The 25,026-nt window shown below is 34.6% G+C and overlaps 3 protein-coding genes across 3 annotated transcripts in view; 2 read left to right on the plus strand and 1 right to left on the minus strand.

Annotated features, from left to right (window-relative positions):
* LOC133328020 (tripeptidyl-peptidase 2) overlaps positions 1-13,423 on the minus strand; it is a 163,405-nt gene extending 149,982 nt beyond the window's left edge. Inside the window, exons 1-9 of the mRNA XM_061536569.1 lie at positions 13,242-13,423; positions 13,001-13,135; positions 11,956-12,157; positions 11,713-11,882; positions 11,512-11,644; positions 9,864-10,107; positions 6,446-6,810; positions 6,002-6,191; positions 5,565-5,686 (exon numbers count right to left, since the gene is read on the minus strand). Coding sequence (XP_061392553.1) covers positions 5,565-5,686; positions 6,002-6,191; positions 6,446-6,810; positions 9,864-10,107; positions 11,512-11,644; positions 11,713-11,882; positions 11,956-12,157; positions 13,001-13,135; positions 13,242-13,421 — 1,741 coding nt within the window. The 5' untranslated portion in view covers positions 13,422-13,423. The remainder of the gene's footprint in view (positions 1-5,564; positions 5,687-6,001; positions 6,192-6,445; positions 6,811-9,863; positions 10,108-11,511; positions 11,645-11,712; positions 11,883-11,955; positions 12,158-13,000; positions 13,136-13,241) is intronic.
* A 1,580-nt stretch (positions 13,424-15,003) lies between these two features.
* Positions 15,004-17,455, plus strand: LOC133328019 (uncharacterized). The gene is made up of 3 exons (XM_061536568.1): positions 15,004-15,144; positions 15,374-15,460; positions 17,414-17,455. The coding sequence occupies exons 1-3, from the start codon at positions 15,046-15,048 to the stop codon at positions 17,438-17,440; spliced, it is 213 nt and encodes a 70-aa protein (XP_061392552.1). The 5' UTR covers positions 15,004-15,045; the 3' UTR covers positions 17,441-17,455.
* Positions 17,456-18,159: 704 nt separating this feature from the next.
* LOC133328024 (tyrosine-protein kinase transmembrane receptor Ror2) lies at positions 18,160-20,772 on the plus strand. Its single transcript, XM_061536574.1, has 5 exons — positions 18,160-18,603; positions 18,666-18,945; positions 19,009-19,251; positions 19,413-19,885; positions 19,947-20,772. Exons 1-5 carry the CDS (start codon positions 18,160-18,162, stop codon positions 20,754-20,756), a joined length of 2,250 nt encoding a protein of 749 aa, XP_061392558.1. The 3' UTR covers positions 20,757-20,772.
* The last annotated feature ends 4,254 nt before the right edge of the window (positions 20,773-25,026 follow it).

Consider the following 25,026-nt stretch of genomic DNA (forward strand, 5'->3'; position numbering starts at 1 on the left):
CGTCTTAAATAGGTCTTGAATTTTTTTTAAATCCAAAAAGTAATTTTTAAACAATTCTCGCCTATGATAGGTTTTTAAAAATAATTTAAAGAAAAAAATACGCACATATGATAAGTCCCGAAAAAAATTAAAAATCAGAACATATGGTTGGTCCCGAGGAAAAAAAAATAAAAATCCACGCCAATGATTGGTCTTGAAAACCTAACCTAAGGCGTGGAATAAAGATTTAAAATAACTTTCAAAAAATCCAAGCATTGAATAGGTCCCGAATAAAATTTTATAATAACTTTCAAAAAATCCAAGCATTGAATAGGTCCCGAATAAAACTTTATAATAACTTTTAAAAATCCACGCCTTGAATAGGTCCACAATAAAATTTTAAAATAACTTTTAAAAAATCCACGCCTTGAATAGGTCCCGAATAAAGTTTTAAAATAACTTTTAAAAAATCCAAACTTTTAAAAAATCCACGCCTTGAATAGGCCCGAATAAAGTTTTAAAATAACTTTTAAAAAATCCAAACTTTTAAAAAATCTACGCCTTGAATAGGCCCGAATAAAGTTTTAAAATAACTTTTAAAAAATCCAAAATTTTAAAATAACTTTCAAAAAATCCACGCCTTGAATAGGTCCCGAATAAAATTTTAAAATAACTTTTAAAAATCCACGCCTTGAATAGGTCCAATATAAAATATTAAAATAACTTTTAAAAAATCCACGCCTTGAATAGGTCCAGAATAAAATTTTAAAATAAGTTTTAAAAAATCCACACCTTGAATAGGTCCCAAATAAAAGTTTAAAATAACTTTTAAAAAATCCATAAATAATAAATAAAAATCCATAAATAATAAAATTTTAAAATAACTTTTTAAAAAATCCACGCCTTGAATAGGTCCAGAATAAAATTTTAAATTAAGTTTTAAAAAATCCACGCCTTGAATAGGTCTCAAATAAAAGTTTAAAATAACTTTTAAAAAATCCATAAATAATAAAAAAAAATCCATAAATAATAAAATGTTAAAATAACTTTTTAATAAATCCACGCCTTGAATAGGTCCCGAATAAAATTTTAAAATAACTTTTTAAAAAATCCACACCTATGATAGGTCGTTAAAAATATTTTTTTTAAAAAATCCACGCCTATGATAGAACCCTTAAAACAATTTTAAAAAATCCATGCCTATTTTAGTGAAAAAGTATGATAAATAATTTTTAATTTCTTTACGATCATCCCTAAAGTATGCAACATAAAAGCTATTGTCGTCATCAGCATTAAGTGCATCAGCATCAACATCATCATGCATCAAGTGGCTATGTTGTAGGATAACATAACGCATTAATAGCAAAATCTCATTGAGTTCATAAAAAGGACCCCATCAGACTGTCAGGCAGGCAGGCAACTGATGACGGCAACGTCAGGCGTTAACGTTGACGTTGACTGACGATGTGGTTAATGAATGAGCCAGCGAGCGAATGAATGAAGAATATGATGAACTCAGTGAATGACTAGCAAAAGCTAGCACTGAAGAGAACTGAATGGCTGACTGACTGAATGGCTGGAAGTTAAGCAACTACCAGTCTGACTGAATGCATTTTGACTGTGGCTCAATGAAAATTGCATGGTAGTCCTGCCATCATCCACATAACGCGCTTGAAATGCTTTTTTATTTATGAGAAATCAACAACAACAGCATCCTCGGCACAGCCATAACAATGACGACGACGATAACAATAAAACACCACATTATTCTTGTTCGGTTGCAGCGAACCATTCGAACCTAACAGTGCCGAACAACAAGTAATGGATTACTACTGCTGACTGCAACTGCTGCTCGTGGTGCTGGTGCTCTTAATTTAATATGCAAATAGGCGGCAAGCAAAGGACATGGAGGAGGGGAAAGATAAATTACACACCAAGCAGCCAGCTGGTGGTCGGTTCCCCAAATCTCTCACTCGTTCGTTCGCTCGCTCTATTATTATTAAAAATTATTTTTACAATAATTGTTGTTTTATTTGGGGAAAAAATGATTTTCTTTTTGTTTGGAACCACAGCAACCACAAAGGAAAAATGAATGGCTAACCACAAAGTGCTGCTGAAGGCTAAAGAGGATTCCATACAAGTGTTGGAGAAGTGAAGGGGAAAAGGAAGAGCGAACAACATAATACGATTAAAATAAGTAGAACTGATTTGTGTTAAGTTTTCAATTATAAGAAGAAGAAAAAAACATAAGCGCAGAAAGGCAATAGTCTGTGGCAAAATCGAATATTTTTTCTTGGTACCTATTAACCACAAAGGACCTATTAACCAAAAATAATGGACGGAAGATATTGCAGAGGTGGTTTAAGATACCTCTAATTAGTCGTGGTTTTCTTACAAATTATTTTTCGGATCCTATCATAGGTGTGGATTTTAAAAATTATTTTTTGAGACCTGTCATAGGAGGGGATTTTTTAAACATTATTTTTTGGGACCTATCATAGGCGTTTTTTGATACAAAAGTTATTTGACCCAATAGCCTTCATAAAATCACCTACTATCAATACCTGATAACATAGTGTAGAGTGGCTTCAATCCACATTTGATGTCTGTCCAAATTTAATTATAAAATAAAGAAATAATTAAATATTTTATTGTGGATTTACACAAAAAAACCACAAAGGAAATACGTCATGTAGTCAGTTGTACAAACAGACATACGACCAGTAAGCCGCACACACAGAGAAAGTTTATCAAAGGTAATTTGCTGGAAGGCTATCTCATCTGAGCTTTAAATGATTAGCAACACTTCATCATCAGGGACCGACCGAACGAAACATTCATCTACAGATAATAGATTTAATATACTGGGAGCTCTTAAGTACAAAGAAAATCATTATTTATTTTCAGCAAATATTTGTTTAAACCTCCACTGCACTACTCCTCCTTCCCAACCCAGGCATATTGCAAAAAAAAAACGTTTCCCATCAGTCTTTTCGGTCCACTTCTGTTGGGTTCATCTCTCCTATATCTCTATCTCTGTAACAACTTCTTGTTTATTGAGGAACATTTTATATCAGAATTTTTTTTTTTCATTATTTTAATTGAAGCATCCTAAAGTTATTTCAAGCATCCTCTTCTTCTGCTGCTTCTAGTTCTGCATTCACAATTTTCGTTTGTAGTAGGAGCAGCAACAATATTGGAGCAGATTTTGATCAAATATAAAATCAAAGAGCGAGCACCTTGGAAGCTTAGAACACGAACGAACGCACAACAAACAAACATACACCCACACACAGAATTGTATCTGTCTGTGTGTGCGTATTTCTCTAAATGAGCTTAAGTATTCTTTTCTCTGCAAACAAGTACAAAAAAAATTATATTTTGTAAGGAGGACTTACGAAAAACTTTCTGCCTTTTTTGTTTGTGTGTGTAAGTGGGTGTATTTGAAGGCCAAGCAGTACAAATGGAAAATTATAAAATAAATAAAAATTAATTATTTTTAAAATTGTTACTAAAATAAATAAGCCATAGACAATTAAAGATAAACACAAACAACAACAGCAACACCCACAACAACTGTAAGAAGAGATTTTTAAATAAAAACTTTTAGTTTCATTTAAATTAACTTATGTTAGAGTTAATGGGTCTACAAAAATTTTGTGCGAGAATATTTTCTAATAAAATTTGAAATTTATTCCAGTGAGGCAAGGAGGGAGTGAGTGTGGAGGTGGCATAATTCTAAGCCAAATGGCAAATATTTACAGAAAGTTTTATAGTCAATATTAGCCAAACAAATATTTAAGAATTTTAAATTAAATATTTAATATAGAGAATTTAATATTGGATGGCATAGATAAGTTGTACGAGCAGAGACTTGAATAATTTGGGATTAAAAAAAATAGGTGTTATCATTTTAGGTGCGGATTGTTTAAAAATATATTTTTCATGGGCATGGATAGGCATGGAAATCGAAGGCCTTAAAAAATAATTTCTAAACAATCCAAGCCTATGACAGTTCGTTAAAATCAAATTTTAAAAAATCCACGCCTATGATCCCCTTCACCTTTTAATGTTCTGCATATAATAATTGCCTCTAGAGCGACTAGAAAATCTGACAAAATTAAAGTTTTCGGTTAATTGAACCCCCTGAATGAAATCTCAACTTCACCGAAAACTATAGGCGTCGTCCTTTACCATAATCGGAACTTCATTTACAATTTCAAAGCGATCAGCGTGACATTTCCGTCCTCTAATGTAGTAATAGTAAAACTATGTACATAGTCACCTTTACCTAATTACGTATAACTCCCTCATCAGAGTACATACAGCCATATAATTGGTATCAATTTGTAGGTTAACAACTCCTCTTGGATATACTATCAATTACACGGGTATATGTCTTTCAGGAGCAAGTATATACGTCTCAGAATAAAAATTTTGTAATTTTTCACACAAAAGTCAGGGTCAATTTGACCCGCTAAATATTGACCGATCTTTATCAAAACAGGCATGCACATTCTTTGGCCCGATCCCCTTCTCCATGTAAAATTTCAAGATGTTCAGACTATAACTGCGGCCTCTGGAGAGACCAGAAAAACCGACAAAAATTAAGTATTTGGTCCATTTCATCCCCTAAATATTATTAGGGGTTAAAACAATAGGGGTCTTCATTGACCAAAACCCATCCTACATGCAAAATTTCGTGAATATTGGTCCATAACTGTCGCCTGTATCGTGTTTACAAATTATAATAGACAGACGAACGGACGGACGGACACACATGTCTATGTTGACTCAGCTAGTCGAGATATCTTCGGTATACTTAAAGGTGGGTCTAGGACCAATATTTCGCGGCGTTACAAACTATTGGGGCTGCACAAAGCTATAATACCCTGACAACATAGTTGTGTAGGGTATAAAAATCCACGCCTATACCAGGACCTTAAAAATACATACCGTTAAAATTAATTTTTAAAAAATCCATGCCTATGTTGGATTATTAAAAAAATATATTTTTTAATATTATCGCCTTGGATTCTGTTCATTGCCAGCCTACCATCCAGGTGAGTTCAGAAACCTGTGTAACAACATCTGACACCTTAAAAAAACAAATTCCCTAGCCTGCAATCGGCCTTTTTCAAAATAGCTGCCAACATTTGTTTAACTATGTCCGCAAAAAAAGGTGTCAATGTCATCATCAACAAAACGTCTGTAATGGAGACCAAAACACAAATTTCGAAGTACAGACACATTGCCGCTGCTGATATTCTTTTTTTATTATAAGTCCTTGGGCTTAAATCAATAAAGGTCGGAAAACAAATATTTGTATTTTGGCGAATAAATATCCAACCAATATTCTATTATTTAATAGGTTTCACGTGTTCTCTTTTTGATGATTGGCTTTGCCCTGCTTTATCCTTTCATCTATTTTGCTCCGGCAATAAAATAAATAGCAATATGAAGCAAAGAAAAATATACCAAAATCCAATGATATATGAATATTCCCTGGTTATCACACACACACACACACACAAAAGATGAATAAGAAAAAGAATTACAACAATAACCAAATATTACGAACTTACCAGCCTCAGTATCATTGAAAAATATTGGCTCAATATTAACATTGAATTCATAGGGTTTCTTGAGGACACCTTCACGTATGTGAATACCCTTGGCATTGTTGGGTCCGCAGCGAACAGAAAATCTGAAAATATAATCATGAGATGAAAAATAAGAAATGACAATGAGCAGGGATTTACATCTTCCGAAGATGGTGGTGTGGTATGGTGGGGTGTTCAAGGCAATCATGTAACAATATCAACAGTTCTCTTCTTGACTAACTAAATTGCTAAATATTTGTGTAGTAACAACAACAACAATGAAATAGGTACACAATTTAAAGAAGGGAATACTGAAATGGAAAATAAAACATCAATCCACACATATACACCCACCCATCCACCAACCAGTCCCACCCACCACTTTTACACATAACTTCTTACAAAACAAACAGACCTACCTTAACATATTCTCCGGAGCCTTATCATGTTCTAACAAATGCTCAAAAGCTTTTTCAACATTCAAAAGTCCACTGCCTTGGGCAAAGGGATCAACATAACCCAATTTAGTGGCAGTAGCACAAATGGCACGTTTTATGCTGAAGGGTGAATATGCAATGTTGCGTTGTTTCAGACCCGAGATGAGTAAAGCTAGAAGAAGAAGAAAGGCAACAAAAACATTAACAACAAATAAAATCAAGTAAAAGTAAGAGTAAAGAGTCAAAGTTAGCAAATAAACAAACATCAAATGGCATGGAATGGCTTTGCTTGAAATGAAATCAAATCAAATGAAATGAACGAAGATGTTTATTCAAGTGTTACAAAATCCCACTCAACTCTACTCCACTTAACCTGAGTTGTAGGTTAGTCGTTAGTTGTTGTTAGTCCGTTGTCCGTCTACCCACCTATGGCTCCGGCAACATGAGGCGCTGCCATGGAAGTTCCGTTCATAAGAACCGATTTGCTCATTGTGAATTGTGGCACCGAGGTAATGGCTCCACCGGGAGCACAAACCGTAACGCCTTGACCACCATCTATGCACGGGTCGCGGGAGGTCCATGTATAAACATTAGCTGGTAACTTTTCACGTAAGGCGTATTCGGCTTCCATCATTTGTGGTGAAACATAGGCACCGACACCAATGCACGAGGGTTGGGCAATGTCGGGGGGAGTGCCCACGGTGCACAAGGCTGGACCATGGTTGCCGGCGGAGGCAACCCACACTACACCATATTTATTAACCACTTCGCTCATTAGTTCACCAATGCGACTGTAAAAGGAAGAAAAAAATATAGAGAAAGGGAAATTGTTAAAAAAAAATAGAAATAGAATACAAAATCAGTAAGTACAAAATAACCTACACCAAGTGCTCTACACCACGTGCTCTTAGAATATTTTTGTAACCTCGGTACATAATGCAAAATTTCGAACCAATCAATCCTAGGGGCTTTTGGTGCAGCATTTAGAAGAAATCGGATAAAAGTATATATGGGAGATTTCCGTCTATTCGTAACGAGGGTCAAAAGTTCCTGCCAATGGGACAAACGTAGAGTCTTTGGTACATTATTTCCTAAAAATCGGCGGAAAATATATATGGGAGCTATATCTAAATATGAACAAATTTCAATGAAATTTAGCACACGACATTCTAGGCTCAATTCGGTACGCTAGGGCACCGTTTAGTATATGTGGGAGCTATATATAAATCTGAACAGATTTTTGTAGAACTGGACACACCTCAGTCTAGGCTCTATTCAGTAAGCTGTGCAAAATTTCGTGACATACGGACAAACGTAGAGCCTTTATATTTAAATCTGAACCGATTTCAATAAATTTTAATATTCCCCATTCAAGACTTAAATCGCTACATTATACAAAATGTTGTGTCAATCGGTCAAACATAGGGCTTTTGGTAGACCTTTTACGTAAAATCCGACGATAATATAAATGGACGTTATATATAAATCTGAACTGATTTCCACCAAACTTGACTCAATTCGGTACATTGTGAAAAATTTCATCGCAATCGTTGGGTATTTGGTGCACCATTTAGATGAAATCGGAAAAAATATATGGGAGCTGTATCCAAATCTTGTCCGATTCCCTTAAAATTCAACAGATGTCATTCTAGCCTCAATTTGGAACGCTGTGCCGAATTTTGTTGCAATCGGACAAACGTTGGGTATTTGGTCCACAACTTAGATGAAATCAGAGCGAAAATGTATATGGGAGCTATACCGAAATCTGAACAAATTTGAATAAAACTTAACACACGCCGTTCTAGGCTTAAATCGACGAGCTGTACAAAATTGTGTGCCAATCATTCGAACGTAAAACCTTTAGAGCAGCTCTTACATAAAATCGGACTGCAATATGTTTGATAGCTACCTCGAAATCTGAACTGATTTCCATCGCTTCAGTACATGCCGTCCTTGGGTCAAATAAATGAGCTGTGCAAAATGTCACCGAATTCAAATAATTAACGAGATTTGTAATTTGTTTACATAAAAATATATGGAGAGACAGAGACATAAATGGCCGGAACAACGAACGGACATGCATAAATCGACTCAGAAAGGGATTCTAGGAATATTCTGATATTACAGTTACAGATATTGCTATAGAAGAACCATAGAAGATGTTTTTCATATAGAATACCTTTAGAAGTTCTTCTGCCGAACCCATTGAAATCCCTTCGAATGTATTTTGTTCATAGAATACGTTTGGTTTATAGTTGATCATTCGAAAATCATATGCCTATATAAGTCCTGTAGAAGATTATGCATTTAGTACATGTTATGCTTATAGAAGTCTTTTAAAAGGTCTACTGACTTTAAGGTATTTGGCTCATAGAATACCATTAAGAAGTTGTCTATAGCCAATGGAAGATCAGACGGTCTTATGCATAATGAAGCAATTGGCAAGGTTCTATTGTCTATATTGCCTCGGAATGGTCTTTAGTCGAAGAAGACTTCTTGAAAGTCTAATATCTATAAAAGACTTCTATGAGCGCTTCTGTCTATTGTCTTCTGTCTATAAAACCCTATGGAAAATCTTCTGCAGTCTGAGGTAGGTCTTTTAATTTTTAGAAGACCTCTAGAAAATATTCTGTCTTTATTCGGTCTTTTATAATCAATTTGGTTGGAAAACGTGTCGGAAATCGCCAAAATACCGAAATTTGGGAGGTTCTGTTATATGGGGGTGGGTTATAACAAAACAAGGACCGGTATTAATAATTTCAGATAAGAAGATTTGTCACCCAATAAGAAACCAAAATATCAAATTACAGGTAATTGAGTTAAAAAACAAACCCTAACTCTCCAAAATACAGAAATTTTGGGAGGAACCATTGGTGGTTGCCTTAAAAATTGGACCAATATTGATCATGTTTTGTATGAAGTTTTGTCGGCCTATGAGAACCTAAAATAAAATATATAAAATATATATCTTAAATATTGCGACCTCCATTGTGATTTCAACAGACGGACGATAATGGCTGAGTTCACACACACTTTTATTCGAATCAATAACATATACGGGGTCTTCGGAAAATATTTGGACGTGTTGCATACCGCATGACAAATGTAATATACCCTCCACCTTACTATGGACTTTATAAAAAAATGAAAAAACAATAAAACTTGTTTCCGTTTGTTTTTGTAACATCCCAGCGGATGAGGAAGTGTTTAACATTTGGATAAAAAAATACTTTTGAAATTCCCTTTGTATTCTTGTGGTTATTGCGAACAAAACTGTTTTGTATCTGTTTGTAATAATGTTGCCACTACGATGGATGCATTTACTTGTGTGTGTGTGTCGCTTTGTGTGTTCGGTGTGTGTGGGTGCGGGCGGGCGGTTTCCTTGTATAAGTTCGTTAGTATTCTTTTTCTGTTTTGTTTTGGTGTTACAAGTAGCTGCAGGAGATTTTGCTAACAAAAAAACACAACACGAACACAAACTAACATCGACACAAGAAAATATGCAGTCAATAATAAAAAGAAGATGAAGAAACAAACAATTACCTTAAGTAAGGTTTTCTTTTTCTACGTCGTTTCTTATCAATTGTTTCAGGATATCTAGGATTTATTTCATTAGTTTTGTAGCAAACAGCAGTAGTAGTGGGTGGCAGTGGCAACAATTTCAGTTTTGCAGAATGTTTTTCGTTTGTTTTGTGCGCGCCAAAAACAACAAAAAAAGAATACAAAGGAAATTTCATAATATTTTTCATGTTAAGTTTTTTTCTATTACTAACTTTTTGAACTTTTTTACTTAACTGTAAATAGAAAAGATTTTTTTTTTTTTGTATTGGAATTTGTTACTTACCCACAATTAGACCAATGGGAATGTTCACCATAACTCATATTGATAACATCAACTTTACGTCCAGTACGACATAGTTCCATAACTTTCAACATTGCACGCACCAGACCTGTACCCGTCTCCATGGAGCCGAGACGACCATCGCCAATAGTTAGTGAAACAATTTTGGCATTGGGAGCAACACCATCGAGATCTTTGGATGCATGATTGCCACTGGCAATGGATGCCACATGGGTGCCATGGGAAGCTGTAAGAAAAAACAAAAGGAGGAATTGAATGTAAGTTAAAGTTGTAAAATTAATTAAATTTTCATAACTGAAAAGATGGAGTATTATAAATAGATTTGCCGCAATATAATCTTAGAACCTTTATTTAAACCACTTGGAAAAACATCATACATATACTATTTTTAAATCAATGAAAAATTGCTCGTCAAAAAATCTGAACCGATTTCAACAAACCTTATCACGCATTCGCTATGCAAAATTTTGATCAATCGGACAAATATCGGGATTTTGGTGTATAATTTACAAAAAATCGGACGAAACTATATATGGGAGATATATCTAAATCCGAACCGATTTTAACAAAACTTCGCAGAAATCAGTCTGGACCTAATTCAGTACTTCAGTAGTGTAAAATTTTGTCACAATCGGACAAATGCTGGGAGCTTGGTGAATCATTGAAAAAATCGGACGAAACTACATATGGGAGATATATATAAATCTGAACCGATTTTCCCCGATTTCAATAGGGTTCGTCCTTGGGCCAAATAAGTGAACTGTGTAAAATTCCACCCAAATCGGATCATAAATGCGACCTGTACTTTGTTCACAAAAATACATGGACGGACGGACATTCGTAAATCGACCCAGATAGTGATTCTATGCATATTCTTAAAAGAAATCATGGGCCTATCTCGATACCTTTTGTCTGTTACAAACATATGCACAAAGACATAATACCATGTACCACAGTGTGGTGAAGGGTATAAAAACCCTCAATAGGACTTTTACGAACAAAAAACAATTTATAATAAATCGAGTCCATCTTTGAATACCCTGCACCATGAGGTCAATATTCAATGTACCTAAAACCGATCGTGTCTTTTATAAGGGGGCTTCTTCGAACTTGACCTGCCTGCAGACAAAAGACGATTCTATGCAAAAATTTTGCAATCTATCTCAATAACTTCAGAAGATAGCGTGATTACAACAGACGGGCTGATGGATAGGGCTAGATGGTTTTATAATTTTAAATAAAGAATATTTACGTTATAGGGTCGGAAATAAATATTTCGATGAGTTACAAACGGAATGACAAAATTAATATACCCTCCATACTGTGGTGGAGGGTATAAAAAAGGCTTTGTAATATTTTGTATAGACTTAGGGTCTTAAAATTTTCTACAGGCAATTTGTTCATATAGACAGAAAATATTAATGGTATTCTATGCGCCAAAGGGCTTCAATGGGCTAGACAGAAGATCTTCTACAGGTTTTCTAAAGGCTTAAAACTTCTACAGAAGGTCTAACGATTTGCTATAGATAGAATTTCAGATTTAGATATGATTATTTAAATATTTTCCCCCAATGTTGTTTCTTTTATAAAACAATAATTGAATTTCCTTTGAAATTAAAATAATACTTACAACACATGCCAACAATTTCCAAAACATCACCCTCATCGTGGACATTAATCGAAACCGAAAGATAATCATCGACATTCTTGACTTCATGGGTTTTGGTGTACTCGCCAATGTGTAGGGCCTTTTCCAAATCACCCTAAAAGAATAAACATAAATCATAATATCTGAAAATTCAAAATAAATTCAATTCCAAAAATCCCATACCTTTTCAGTGATATCAATGCAGGCCTGCCAACCATTTTTAGTCTCATATAAAATACAATCGAATGCCGTTTTAATATCGGGATAATATTTTTCATAGGCATTTAACATTTCTAAGGTATTGTCGAGATCTTCTTTGATCAGTTTTTTATCCCATGATAATTTGGAAGAATCTGCAAGAGCAATGAGAAATTCAATTAATCATAAAATTCGATTTTTTTAATGTTTACTTTTTTATTGACTCACCTGGATTTTGTGCTTCAAATTCATTGATTTTTCTAGAAATTTCAGCAATGGCAGTTTTATGTGGACCATCCCATTCTTTGAGTTTACGGGCATTTGTAAGATTTTCACGCACCTTTGAGGGGCAAAGATCATAGAAACGTTTCAAGCCCAAACGAAATTCCCCATTCGGTGAGGTGTTATTGGCAATCATATCGGATGTTAGCTGTACAAAAAAATATTAAAAAAAAGTTCAGCAATTAAGCACTGAAGAGATGTTTCACAAAGGTTATATTTAGTTGGACCGAATATTTTTAAGATAGGGCTTAATAAGGGAACTATGTCAAATATAGAGCCACACTGGTCATTTCTACCTTTTTTCAAATGTCACATCTAACCTTGTTTTGCATTTATTAACCAATTGAAATGAAATTTTGCAAAGATCTTTTTTTTTTTTTGAAAAAAAAAATTGTCATATTTAGATATAGCAGGTCCCATTGGAATTTTTCTTCAGTTTTATATAAACGGCGTAACAATGACCCTATGTTGCCACGAAATTTTGCACAACATATCACAGTATATAATAATGTTTTGTAAGTTTTGTGGAAATCCATTCAGATTTAAACATAGCTCCCATATATATTTTCGTTCGATTTTAGGCAAATTGTTCACTAAATACCCAAAATTTTTACTCATTAAATTTTCCTTCAATCATATTGGAATTTTCCCTTGATCCAATATCTTATTTAAAATTCCTATTAGAACATTTTTAATTCCTGACTTGTTGACTTTGTCAATTGGACTTTCCTAACAAAAGACCGTAATTATTCAAATTTCTTATTAAAAAAATAAAAACTAAAATCTTAATACCTATCTCTCATCTTTGCCGCGCCATATATTCAAATGCAGTTTTTCGGTTCTACCTGGTCACCCCAACACAAAACTTGCAAAGTAAACATAAACTTTTGTTGTTGTTACATGCATTGCAGTTCGCCCCAAAATAATAATGATGACAAGTGCCGAAACTTACAACAACCGCACCAACAAAAACAAATTAACACGCACTCACCTTCAATTGTCTGCCGGATAGACCGGTAATGACACCCTTGTCATCTGGAGTCACTTTCTTGGTGACATTTACATCACCACAACCGGTACAATCGAAACGTTCAATGACCTTTACAGTCTTGCCATCGCATAGGGTCTGGAAGAGAGCGGGAAGATAACACATTAATAATAAAATATCACATGATGTCAATGATGATATGGCAGGATCTGCATCAATGTATTGGTTGCCAAAATATTCTAACCTCCAGACCGGTTGCACGGGGATCCACACCGGAATCAAATATGGCAATGGTTACATCGCGTCCATCATATTCCGGATATTTTTGCAGGAAGTTCAGAACACTTGTCTCCGCCTTGGGCACCAAAGCTGCAGTTGGGAATGGAGTTTCCACTACTCCACTATCGCCGCTAAATTTGGTCATTGTTGTTGTTGCGTTTGAGAATTCAACTGGGAGCTGTTCTAAGGCAAAGGCTGGAATTTGTTTTTCCTCCGGTGTTGTTGAGCGGTAACGTCGTCCCAAATAGGCCACACGTTGTATTCTTCCTGTTTGTTGTTTTTGTGTTCGAAAATTAGAAGTTTATTTTTGGATTTTTAATAAAAAATTTCAACTTTGTTTTTGGACAAAAGAACTAAAGAACTCTTTTTTGCAGAAGCACAAAAACAACTGTCATTGAATGAAATTGCGGAATTGTTGTTTTTGTTTTGTTTGTGAGATATGCCAAAGCTCGGCGCTGTGAAAATACCAATCAAATGAAAAGGCGCACAATAAAAACTTTTTGAGGAGGGGAAACGATTTGTTTGAAGAGAAATGTTTTTTAATTGTTTGGCAACGCGAAACATTTTCTGGCAATTTTTTTGAATTTTTAAACAGATAAGAATATTTATTTGTTTGACAGGTAACACAAGAAAATAATATCGATCAAATGTAGTTCATAAGTTATAGAGAAATTATTGCTTACAGTTCAACTACCTACACATTTAAAAACCAGTGAGCAGAGCGGTATAGTCGGGCGGGGCTGACCATACGATACCCTACACAACAACCACGAAATTATAACTTTCTGCGGATGTTTATTCCGATGCTGGACAATATTTCGTGATATTTCAGCACCTCTTACTTTAAGTAACGATAATATAATTGGTATCAATTTAAATGTCAAACTCAATGTCAAGGTCAATGTCCTTCAGGGGTAAATATATACGACATAGAATACAAACTTCATCATTTTTCACACAAAAGTCATGGTCCATTTAACCCGCTTAATATTGACCTATCTTCATGTAAATGAGGCGCGACTTTTATATAGAGGCTATGACGCAGGATCCGTTTTAAAGATGTTCTAGACCTTAAATATACCTAAAATGGTACGAGATATTTATAGATAAGCTATATCATGACATTTTTCTTCAAATGACAAACTCAATGAAAATTTATACCCTTACGGTGAGCAGATCTGAATGCCAATCTACCCGTCTACCCGGTTTTGGATAATGAAAACTCCAGAAATTATTTATAAGTCCTCAAATATTCTCCTCCAGAATCTTATCAAATTTCATAAAAAAGAATTATTTTCTACTTCCTCGTTCCACTTGTCAAAGAAATTTTTATGTGTGGAAAAAATGAAACGGCTTTTAATATAATCCTATGTCTAGCTGAAGGTATGTTAAGCGTTTTCGATAATACAGTGCTGTGAACATCAAAATCATTCAATTATAGAAGTTATCGTATTGAAATTTACGCTATTGTTCGATCAAAATTTCCCATAACATTGTAATCTATTTCTACTGCTACCCCATTGAATGTACCTATCTCTCTTCTGCCCAATTATATTGCCAAATACTTTATCAAACCGTTAAAATAGCTTTGGCAACACTAAATTAAAGTGTCAACTATTCTCTCTAATTGGCATCTCTCGCAAACAGCTGTTTTGACATTTCGTATTTCATCCAATAGTCAATTGTCGATTTTTAGATCCCTGCTTAGTGGCTATTTGTCTCAGGAGTAATTTTTTGTGGATTCCTAAGCCAAGAAATTCCCATAAAAAATGTGGTTCGAAGTCTTACCATCGGCTGTCATCATCACTGTGGCCTTGTCTGTGCCCACATATGCCATGTATGGCCTGCAAAAGCTTGTCCTGGGCAATGTAAGTTGACGTTGACACAATCCATTGGCCGTGCCATCAGCCGTCAATTGTTGTTTAGACCAATTCTTATATAATCGGAAATTAAAATGAAAACTTTTGGATTTTCTTAACATTTTGATTGGATGACGGAACCGGTGAATTGGAAAAATTGATTGGCAACAAGCTACGGCACACTTTTACACATTGAATATGAAATAAACGCTGTTTTTCTTTTCGGTTTTTTCCACAGGCCTACCGCCGCAACTTGGACGCCCGCTTCGATCGTGTTATGTATTTGCGCGACAGACGACTAACCGACAATCCCTACAATATGAATGTAAGTATTAGTTGTGCGTGTGATGGGGTCAGTGTATTTTTGTTGTTGTTGCCGCAACGCACTTGTAAGAACGATCTATCGCAACGTACCGCCTGCTTTTCGGTTGGAGTATTGGGTGCAGCAGCAGATTTAAGATTAGACTTCGAAAGTGAAGTAGAACATTGTTGGAGACCGATGTGAATTACAATTTACGTAGACCACAACCTTTCTCCTAAAGAAGGTTTAATGTTGAACAGAATGATAATTCTTTACGAGATGTTGTGCCGGATTCCGCATGGACAATTGTCCGGATTTTTCCCCACAAGAACACCTTGTATTTCTTCATGTAAGAGTATGGAAGACTCTGGGAACTATATGACTAGTGTGAATGAATATTAGAAATTCGAAAATTTTTTGCTTTCTTCATCATGAACTTTTTCCGAATCCTTCCCGTCAAAATTTTAAGATGAAAATATAATTTGACACGAAAAAGTGACTATAATGCATAGCTAAATTTGCATCTGTCCGTAATATAAACCCATTCTACGCAGCCAAGAAATGTAAAATCAGCGAAGCCACTGGAATCGTCTGCCAGCGTCATTGTGTAATTCTGGGAAGTGTTTAAAGCTCAATGAACCCCCTCAGTTGTTTTTATAGACGAGCTGAACGAAGTTTCTACAGAGGAGCTGACGGAAGTCCTTATAGACGAGCTGAACGAAATCATTAAACCTGAAGGGAGTCCTTATAAACGTGTTGAAGGGTGTCTATAGACGATGATTATTGATAGACAAGCTGAAGGCAGTCCTTATATACGAGTCTTTTTAAACGAGCTTATAGATGAGCTGAAGGGAGTCTTTATAGACGATCTGAGGGGATTCTTTATAGACGAGCTGAAGAGAGTCTTTATAGATGAGCTAAGTGAAATCTATAGCTGATGATTAATTATAGCCAAGCTGAAGGAATTCCTTATAGTCGAGCCATTTTAGACGAACTGAAGGAATACTTTTTAGACGAGCTGAGGGGAGTCTACAACTATTAGCTATTTTGAACGCATTTTTAACAGAATTAGCCGAAATTTGTTTATTGTTATAACAGATTAGTCCACTTTATGGGTTAGCCACTCCTAAAAGGGTATCTCCCAAATTTGGGAATTTTGTAACATCGTTCGACCGAATTGGTTGTAGTTTTGTAGTTCCTATTGGGGAAAAATCTTCCTACCAAAAATAATCAATATTGGTCCAATTTTTAGGGTAGTACCACGTAACGGTACCTCCTAAATTTTGCTATTTTGAGGATTTTGGTAGGCTGTTCGATCGAAATGACTGTCATTTTGTATTTTGAATTCTCATTAGGTAGGAAATCTTTTAACCAAAAATTATAAAGTTTGGTCCACTTATTAGGGTAGCCCCTATATAACGATACCTCTCAAATTCGGAATTTTGGGTAGGTTTCTTAACCAAATTGACTGTAATTGGGTATTTTTAGTTCTTTTTTGGATAACAGGTCTTACTAAAAAAATTATCAATATTGGCCAACTTTTTTTGAATAGCCCTACCTAAGGCTATCTTCAAAGTTTCGGTATATTGGGCACTTTTTTCAGCCAAATTGGATGTAATTGGTGGGCCTCACTAAAAGCTACCTCCCAAATTTCAGTATTTTGGGCATGACTTCTCAACCAAATAGGATGTAATTTAATATTTTGAATTTTCATGGGGTAGAAAATCTTCCTACGAAAATCTTTTAATATTGACTCAAGTTTTGGGGTAGGACACAGATAACGGAACATTTTTTTTTTTTTGAAATTTTGGATAATTTTTCAAACGAATTGCCATTGGTGAAACTATGGGTAAAATATTCGGTCCGATCGAATTTAACGATTTTTTTGTTATTATTTGGGTTTTTTCATTTCAATTTATTTTTAATGTCACCACTAATGTCCTTTCTTTTCCTCTCCATTCTATTTTTTCTTTACAGGGCTTGGAACAAATTCCTGATCAATAAATTAGCTCTAAGCTTGTAACGAAATCATAGTTTAATCTGCCAAGCAAAAAAAAATCCATGTGTATTTAAATTGAATTAAATAAAGATAATTATCCTTTGAAAAATACAACAACAAATACTGTGTGGTATTACTTCATTTAATCGACTATAACGAATAGTGTCTTTACTTCAGCGATGGGAATTCAGCCAGTCAAATTGATGGCGCAAAGTTTCTTGTTATTGTTTTGAAATGAAAACAACCCTGTCCTGACTGCACAAAATCCACCCCTATATCCTTTCACTCACAGTGTGTTGAAGTTAATGGCTGGCTGACTGGTTGGTTGGTGGGTTGTTTGACTCTTACTTTTTTGCCATTCTGTGTGTTCGGGTGTAAATGTTCTTCTGTATGTTTTGTGTGTGCGGTAAAGAAAAACGGAATACGCTCCTACAAACTTTTCACCAAATAATGACAATTGTGCAAAAGGCGTCGTCGTAATCATTGTGATTATAGTTTGGTTAGTGAAATTAAGTCGAAAAAATAGTATATACTAAAAATTAAGGAATTTTATTTAAGTCGGAGAAAAAGATGAATTCTAACGGAGTCGCCATGCTTCGCTGTTTTAGTTATTCACAAAAGTGATAAAACATTACTTTCAAGAAATCGAAAAGTGTATTCATTTTGTTGTAGTCGAAGGTAAAGCGGTTTGTTGTTTGTGTGAAAATTCGAGAATCAAAACAAAATGAGAGTTGGGGATGTAAGTCAGCAACGGTGGCGATATTGTTACCATCGTCAGGAGGCTATATTTCATGGAAAGCATATAGTTCCATCTTTTATAATATTTTTGATACTTTTGGGAGTTGTCAACTTATCCACGGCCGCCATAGCACATCACAATGCTGCAGAGCATAGAGAGTTTAACAGCGCTGCCACCGTCCATAATCAACATAATCACAGCCACAACAACAACAACCGTCCAATTAGACAACAAAGAGAGGCAAGACATGATGAAGAGAAGGGCTATTGTGCCCCCTACAATGGGAAGATATGTAAAAACTTCATCAACACTCAGGTATGGTATAGTCTGGAGGATCCAACGGGTGGCTGGAAAAATGAGCAAATTGCCACAGCCTTGTGGGAGGAACTTATTAATGATTTGACAGGACTTTGTCGTACGGCTGCGGAGGTAAGTAGTAACATCTTTTGCGATCATAAATAAAATAACTAAATTGTATCGTTTCCTTCCAGAAATTATTGTGTGCCTATGCCTTTCCACGCTGCCTAATGGAAAATGGCAAAACGATACGTCTACCCTTGTGCTATGAAGATTGCATGGCCACTCATCTGCAATATTGCTACAATGATTGGGTCCTTATCGAAGAGAAAAAGGAACGTAACATGTACATCAAAAGTCGGGGACATTTTCGTTTACCCAACTGTTCGATTTTGCCAAAATATAATAGTACTGCCAAAAAACCCACCTGTTCGTATGTTGGCCTCACCGAAATCGATGAAAAACAGGCGACATGTAGGGAAATTTATTTGAATTATTTAAATAGATAAATTAATGATGATTCGATAACAATTTCAGATGATTGCCGCAATGGTAATGGTCGCTATTATTTGGGTACCATGAATGTTACCAAATCGGGTATACCCTGTCAACGTTGGGATACCCAACATCCACATAAGCATATCCAACCGCCTTTGGTATTCCCACAAATACAAGAGGGAGAGAATTATTGCCGTAATGCTGGTGGTGAGGAGCCGTATCCGTGGTGTTATACCGTGGATGAATCTGTTCGCTGGCAGCATTGTGATATACCCATGTGTCGTAAGTATTTTTTGAAGTTTCAAGGCTAGGATTTTTTAAAAATAATTTTTTCAAGTTTTCACAAGGCGTGGATTTTTATAATACATTTTTTAAGTTTTCACAAGGCTTTTTTTTGAAGTTTTCAAAAAATTAAATTTAATTTCCGATTTTTTTCTTTACAGCCGACTATGTGGATCCCACCCAAACCAAAGAACTGGAACCCATGCAGATGGACACCTTCTTGACACCATATGTCATTTTCGTGGTATCCGCTTTCGGTTTCGTGGCCATTGTTTGCCTCCATCTAATTGTCCTGCTACTCTATAAAATACTCAAACACAAGGAGCTGCAAACACAACAACTGCAACAACAACAAAACCCTGCCAATCAAAATCCCTCCAATAATGAATGTAATCGTAATGCCAATGAAAATATTTCGTCCAGTCGTGAAACATTGGGTTCCAATGCACTATCGAATTTAAATAAATTCGGTACGATAAAAAGTGTAGGGAATGTTGCCCTACATAATAGTATTATTGTTGAACCGCCGCCAAAGCCGAAATTAAATGCCAAATTGGAGAAATTGGAATATCCCAGATCGGAGGTGGTGTACGTGCGGTCATTGGGTCAGGGGGCATTTGGTAGGGTGTTTCAGGTGAGTAAATGGAATACAAATTTAATTTATTGAATTTTTTAATAATAAATTGTGTTTCTAGGCCAAGGCACCGGGTCTGGTTCCCGGAGAAGATGATCTAATGGTGGCCGTTAAAATGCTGAAAGATGATGCCAGCGACCAAATGCAAATGGATTTTGAACGTGAAGCCTGCCTCTTGGCTGAATTTGATCATCCCAATATTGTAAAGCTGCTGGGTGTTTGTGCCCTGGGTCGTCCCATGTGTTTGTTGTTCGAATTTATGTCACCCGGTGATTTGAGTGAATTTTTACGCTCTTGTTCCCCCTATGCCACACATCAGATACATCATCGTGAACCCCTTCATGAGGGTCATCTGCTACAAATTGCCGCCCAGGTGGCAGCTGGCATGCTTTATTTGTCCGATCGTAAATTTGTTCATCGTGATTTGGCCACCCGTAATTGTCTCATCAATGAACAGATGGTTGTAAAAATTGCCGATTTTGGTCTTTCGCATAAAATCTATCTGCAAGATTATTACAAGGGAGATGAAAATGATGTTATACCAATACGTTGGATGCCATTGGAATGTATTCTGTATAATAAATTCTCAATAGAATCGGATGTGTGGGCATATGGAGTATGCCTCTGGGAGATATTCTCATTTGCTCTGCAGCCATATTTTGGTATGACCCATGAAGAGGTTATTAAATATATTAAAGATGGCAACGTTTTGGCTTGTCCGGATAATACACCGATGTCGGTGTATGCCCTTATGCGTCGCTGTTGGAATCGCAAACCAAGCGATCGTCCCAGTTTCAGTGAAATAAATCATTGTATACAACATAGTATAGCGGAATATGAATATAAAACTACATTAGGTATGGGTAATTGAAACTGTTATACTACAACAACACAACTAAAAGACACACAGACACAGATATACAATAACGCACATTAATGTATTATAGATTTTATTTTTTTAAGATTATTGTTTGTAGCCAGGCACCAGGAGAGGAAAGTGAGTACTTGAATTTTTAAAAATAATGTTTTCCAAGACCATCTGTGGCGGGTTTTTTTAAAAAAAAAATTATGACCATTTGTCTCAAATTCCCCCTGGTGTTGACTACAACTATTTACGGCTCTGCCAAACTATACACAGTTCTTTTTGAAATAACTTATTTAAATTACAACTTATGTTCCTTTTCGGTTACTTCGAATATTTTTTTATACTATACACTAAATTACAACTACACTATATACATAACTCTATTTCTTATTATTGTTGTAAATTTCTTGTCAACGAATAAAACAAAACAAAAAGGATATTGGACTTCCATTAAGGTTAGAGGAACTTTCCAAAAGGTCTTCCTTTATGGAATGTTGTCATTTATTTATTTTCCAACGAATTAATTATCAAAAAAAGCAAGAAGTAAATATATATTTAATTCTAATTTGTAAGTCATAATTAGTATAACAGTTTATATAACACAAAACAAAAACCTTCATAATCATATAACAGAAAAAAAAACAATAGTAGACTTGAAAGAAAGTAATCAAAACATAATCATTTTATGGATTTCAATCGCAAATATATATTTTAATTTTATTGAAATATATATATTGGACTTGGTGGCAACACGCGTAACACTGGATTTGTCATAGCACCTTAGATTTCCGGTAGTTAAGGTAGATTTTTAAGAACGATTTTATCCCATTTTAATTTTTTGAATTCTGTTATTTTTTATCAATCATTTAAATGTTGTGAAAATTGAATAGAATTTTTAATAATAAAAAAAAACAACTGACTACCACATGAGGAAATTTTATAAAACAACAAACAAAACAAAAACGTTTAGCATTTATCTTCGATAGTAATGTATACAAAAAAGTTTTATGGATTAGCCATATTAGCAATAAAGTTTTTCATAGAAATTATACAAAAAAAAAAACATATTTGAAACGAAACAAACATATATATAGGGATGATAATATGGTATATAACCATTTATATAAATACAACCACACACATACACAATCATATTATATTATTATATACAATATTATATATACAACAAGAAGAAAAAAACCAAAACAAGAATAAAGATCTCCATTATGTGTAACAATTTTTAAATTGATTTCAGAAACTATTGTTGTTTTTATTATTGGGGAGGAAATTTTTGCATTTTTGTGATTTTTTTTTTCAAAATTCAAAAGTGCATATATCATGGTACAATTATAAAAGGTAACAGCAAATCCCAGCTGATTTGATTCCAACGTAATACTAGTGTCAATATGAATTTGACAAATTATGTTTTTAAAAATCACCCAACAGGAAAATTGGGAACGCATACAATTTGAAATTGTTCTTTATTAAATGTGCTCTTGTATTCAATTTACTCAATCTGCCTGCTGGGAAAGTTTGAGGAAGCAAATCTTTCTTCAAGGAATAACTCGCTATTCCCAGCATTTTCATATGTGTTACACATATAGCGATAGAAATATAAATTTGAAAGATTTTCATTCATGTTTTTCAATTTTTATTTTGAGGATTCGAAAATATTTCATTTTCAAAATAAAAATAATTTGATGATAATTTGTTTGTTTGTTTACATTTTTCTGTCAAATGAGTTGACACTAGTAGAACTTACAACAACAAATTTCCATGTGGTTGTTGTATCGTTTTTTGTACAACAACACTTGCTGTTACCTTCTATTATTATACCATGTGCGTATATTAACAAAAATCAACATCCAACAAAGGGTGGATGTTGAATGTGGGTAATATTTAAACATGTATTCACATATTACTTTATTTTCACAGAAAACTGCATATGTCAGAAAAACTAAACAATCCACACATTAATATCGACTATAAATTGAATTTGAGTACCATTTAGTTTCATGAGTCGAGCTCTATAGTGATCCTTAATCTAAGTTTCAGGATTCCAACTCTATCGGCTCACTCACAATACAAATTGTACCAAATTTAGTACACAATTGTAGGAATATCTAAAACCTCCTTCTTACCACAAACCTACACCCCCATAGTGATCTTAAATCCATGTTTCAGGGTTCCAACTCTATCGGTTCACCCACAAATCAAATTGTTCCAAATTTAGTACACAGTAAGCGAATTTCTTAAACTTACTTATTACCACAAATCCTAAATCCAAGATTCAGGATTCCAACTCTATCGGCTCACTCACAATACAAATTGTACCAAATTTAGTACACAGTAGTACAAATTTCCAAAACATTATACATACCGCTGTCCTACCCCCATACTGATCCTAAACCCAAGTTTCAGGATTCCAACTATATCGGTTCACCCACAAATCAAATTGTACTAAATTTAGTACATAGTAGTACAAATTTCTAAAACTGTTCCCGTTCTATCGGTTCACCCAAATTTAAACTGTACTGTGATTATAGTACGATTTAGAACTTTTTGTACATTAATGTTATTTTCAAATTCTAGGAATCCAGCTCGATTTGTATCACCAAATTAAAATTGTACCATATAGTACTTTTCGTACACATGAGTACACGCTTTCAAAACCATCTCCTTAAATAGACCCTACACCACAACCCTTATTCGCATTCTAAATTTCAAGTTTTTAGCTCTATTCATTCACATGCTACAAAATTGTACCAAATTTAGTACATTTTAGTACTTTTGGCATACTTAAAGTTCTACACTCGGTCAGTGACCCTCATTTAAAATTTAAGCGTTCTAGCTCTACCGATTCGCCAAATACAAATTGTATCACATTTAGTACTTTTCGTACCGTTCTAGTACGAATTTCCAAAAACCCAGCCTTGTCTGTCACCTTTGGACCAAGTGTGACCATCACCCAAAATTTCAAGATTCTAGCTTCAGCAGTTTCGTCTGTCAATAAGTCAGTCAATCACTTTACTCTTTTATTAGTATAGATTTTTTTGAAATTCCCCCTTGGAATGTTTTTTTTTAATATTTTTTTTGAAGTTCTCCTTGGAATGGAAGTTTTTTAAAATAATTTTTTAAGTTCCCCCATGTGGATTTTTTTATTTATTTTTTATTTTATTATTTTTTGAAGGTCCCAAAAGGCGTTGATTTTTTTAAAATAAATTTTGAAGGTTTTAAAAGGCGTGAATGGTTATAGCGTGAATTTTTAAAAGTAGTTTTTGAAGTTTCCTTAAGGCGATTTTTGATTTTTTTTAAAAAAAAAAATCCCCCAAAGCGTTTTTTGAAAATATTAAAAAATGTCCCTTAAAATTTTCTAATGATTTATCTGCTGTTTTTTACAACCTTCTGGCACTGCATTTCAAAAAATATCTTATAGCGAACTTCCCATGAACTTTTTTGCACATCAAGCATAGTTTATTTTTAGAGAAGCCAACAGATTTTCTTAACCGCTGAACAATCGCCCTGAATGAATGCATCCATCCATCTACTTGTCTGTCAATCTTTATTGAAAGAAATCTACATCTACATTTTTTTAAAAATAATTATAAAAAAAAAATCACCCAAAGCGTTTTTTGAAAATATTAAAAAATGTCCCTTAAAATTTTCAAATGATTTATCCGCTGTTTTTAGAACCTTCCGACACTGCATTTCAAAAAACATCTACTTCAAGTCGAAACGATCTCAAGTCACCGAACTTCCCATGAACTTTTGTTACACATCAAGCATAGTTTATCTCTGCAACATTAGAGAAGCCAACAGATGCTGAGAGAGACAAAAGAGAGATCTCACATCTTAACCGCTGAACAATCGCCCTGAATGAATGCATCCATCCATCTATCCATCTACTTGTCTGTCAATCTTTATTGAAAGAAATCTACATCAAACCATTGTTGTCTCTTTGGGGAAAAATCGGTACGGTACGGTACGGCTAGATTCGGTTCGCTGTTCGTTTTCAACATTTGGAGATTTCAGTTAACGCTGAGCATTCATATCAACAACTACCTCGCGATACGGAAATCGCATGCGGAATATCAACGACAACGACAAAAGCGGCGGGTCTCTTGTGTAATTGAACTAAGTAGTGCTACTTTTTTAAACTATCTTTTTATTATTTAGATATAAATTTATTTCGACTTTCGCATTGTCGAACAATCACCAAAGCAAACAACAATAACAATAAAGAATCAAAAAATAAAAATTGCCTTTTGTATAACAG

The sequence above is a fragment of the Musca vetustissima genome, unplaced genomic scaffold, assembly GCF_032173495.1.
Source record: "Musca vetustissima isolate MV318-11 ecotype Yass unplaced genomic scaffold, APGP_CSIRO_Mvet_v1 utg293, whole genome shotgun sequence".
NCBI lineage: Eukaryota > Metazoa > Arthropoda > Insecta > Diptera > Muscidae > Musca > Musca vetustissima.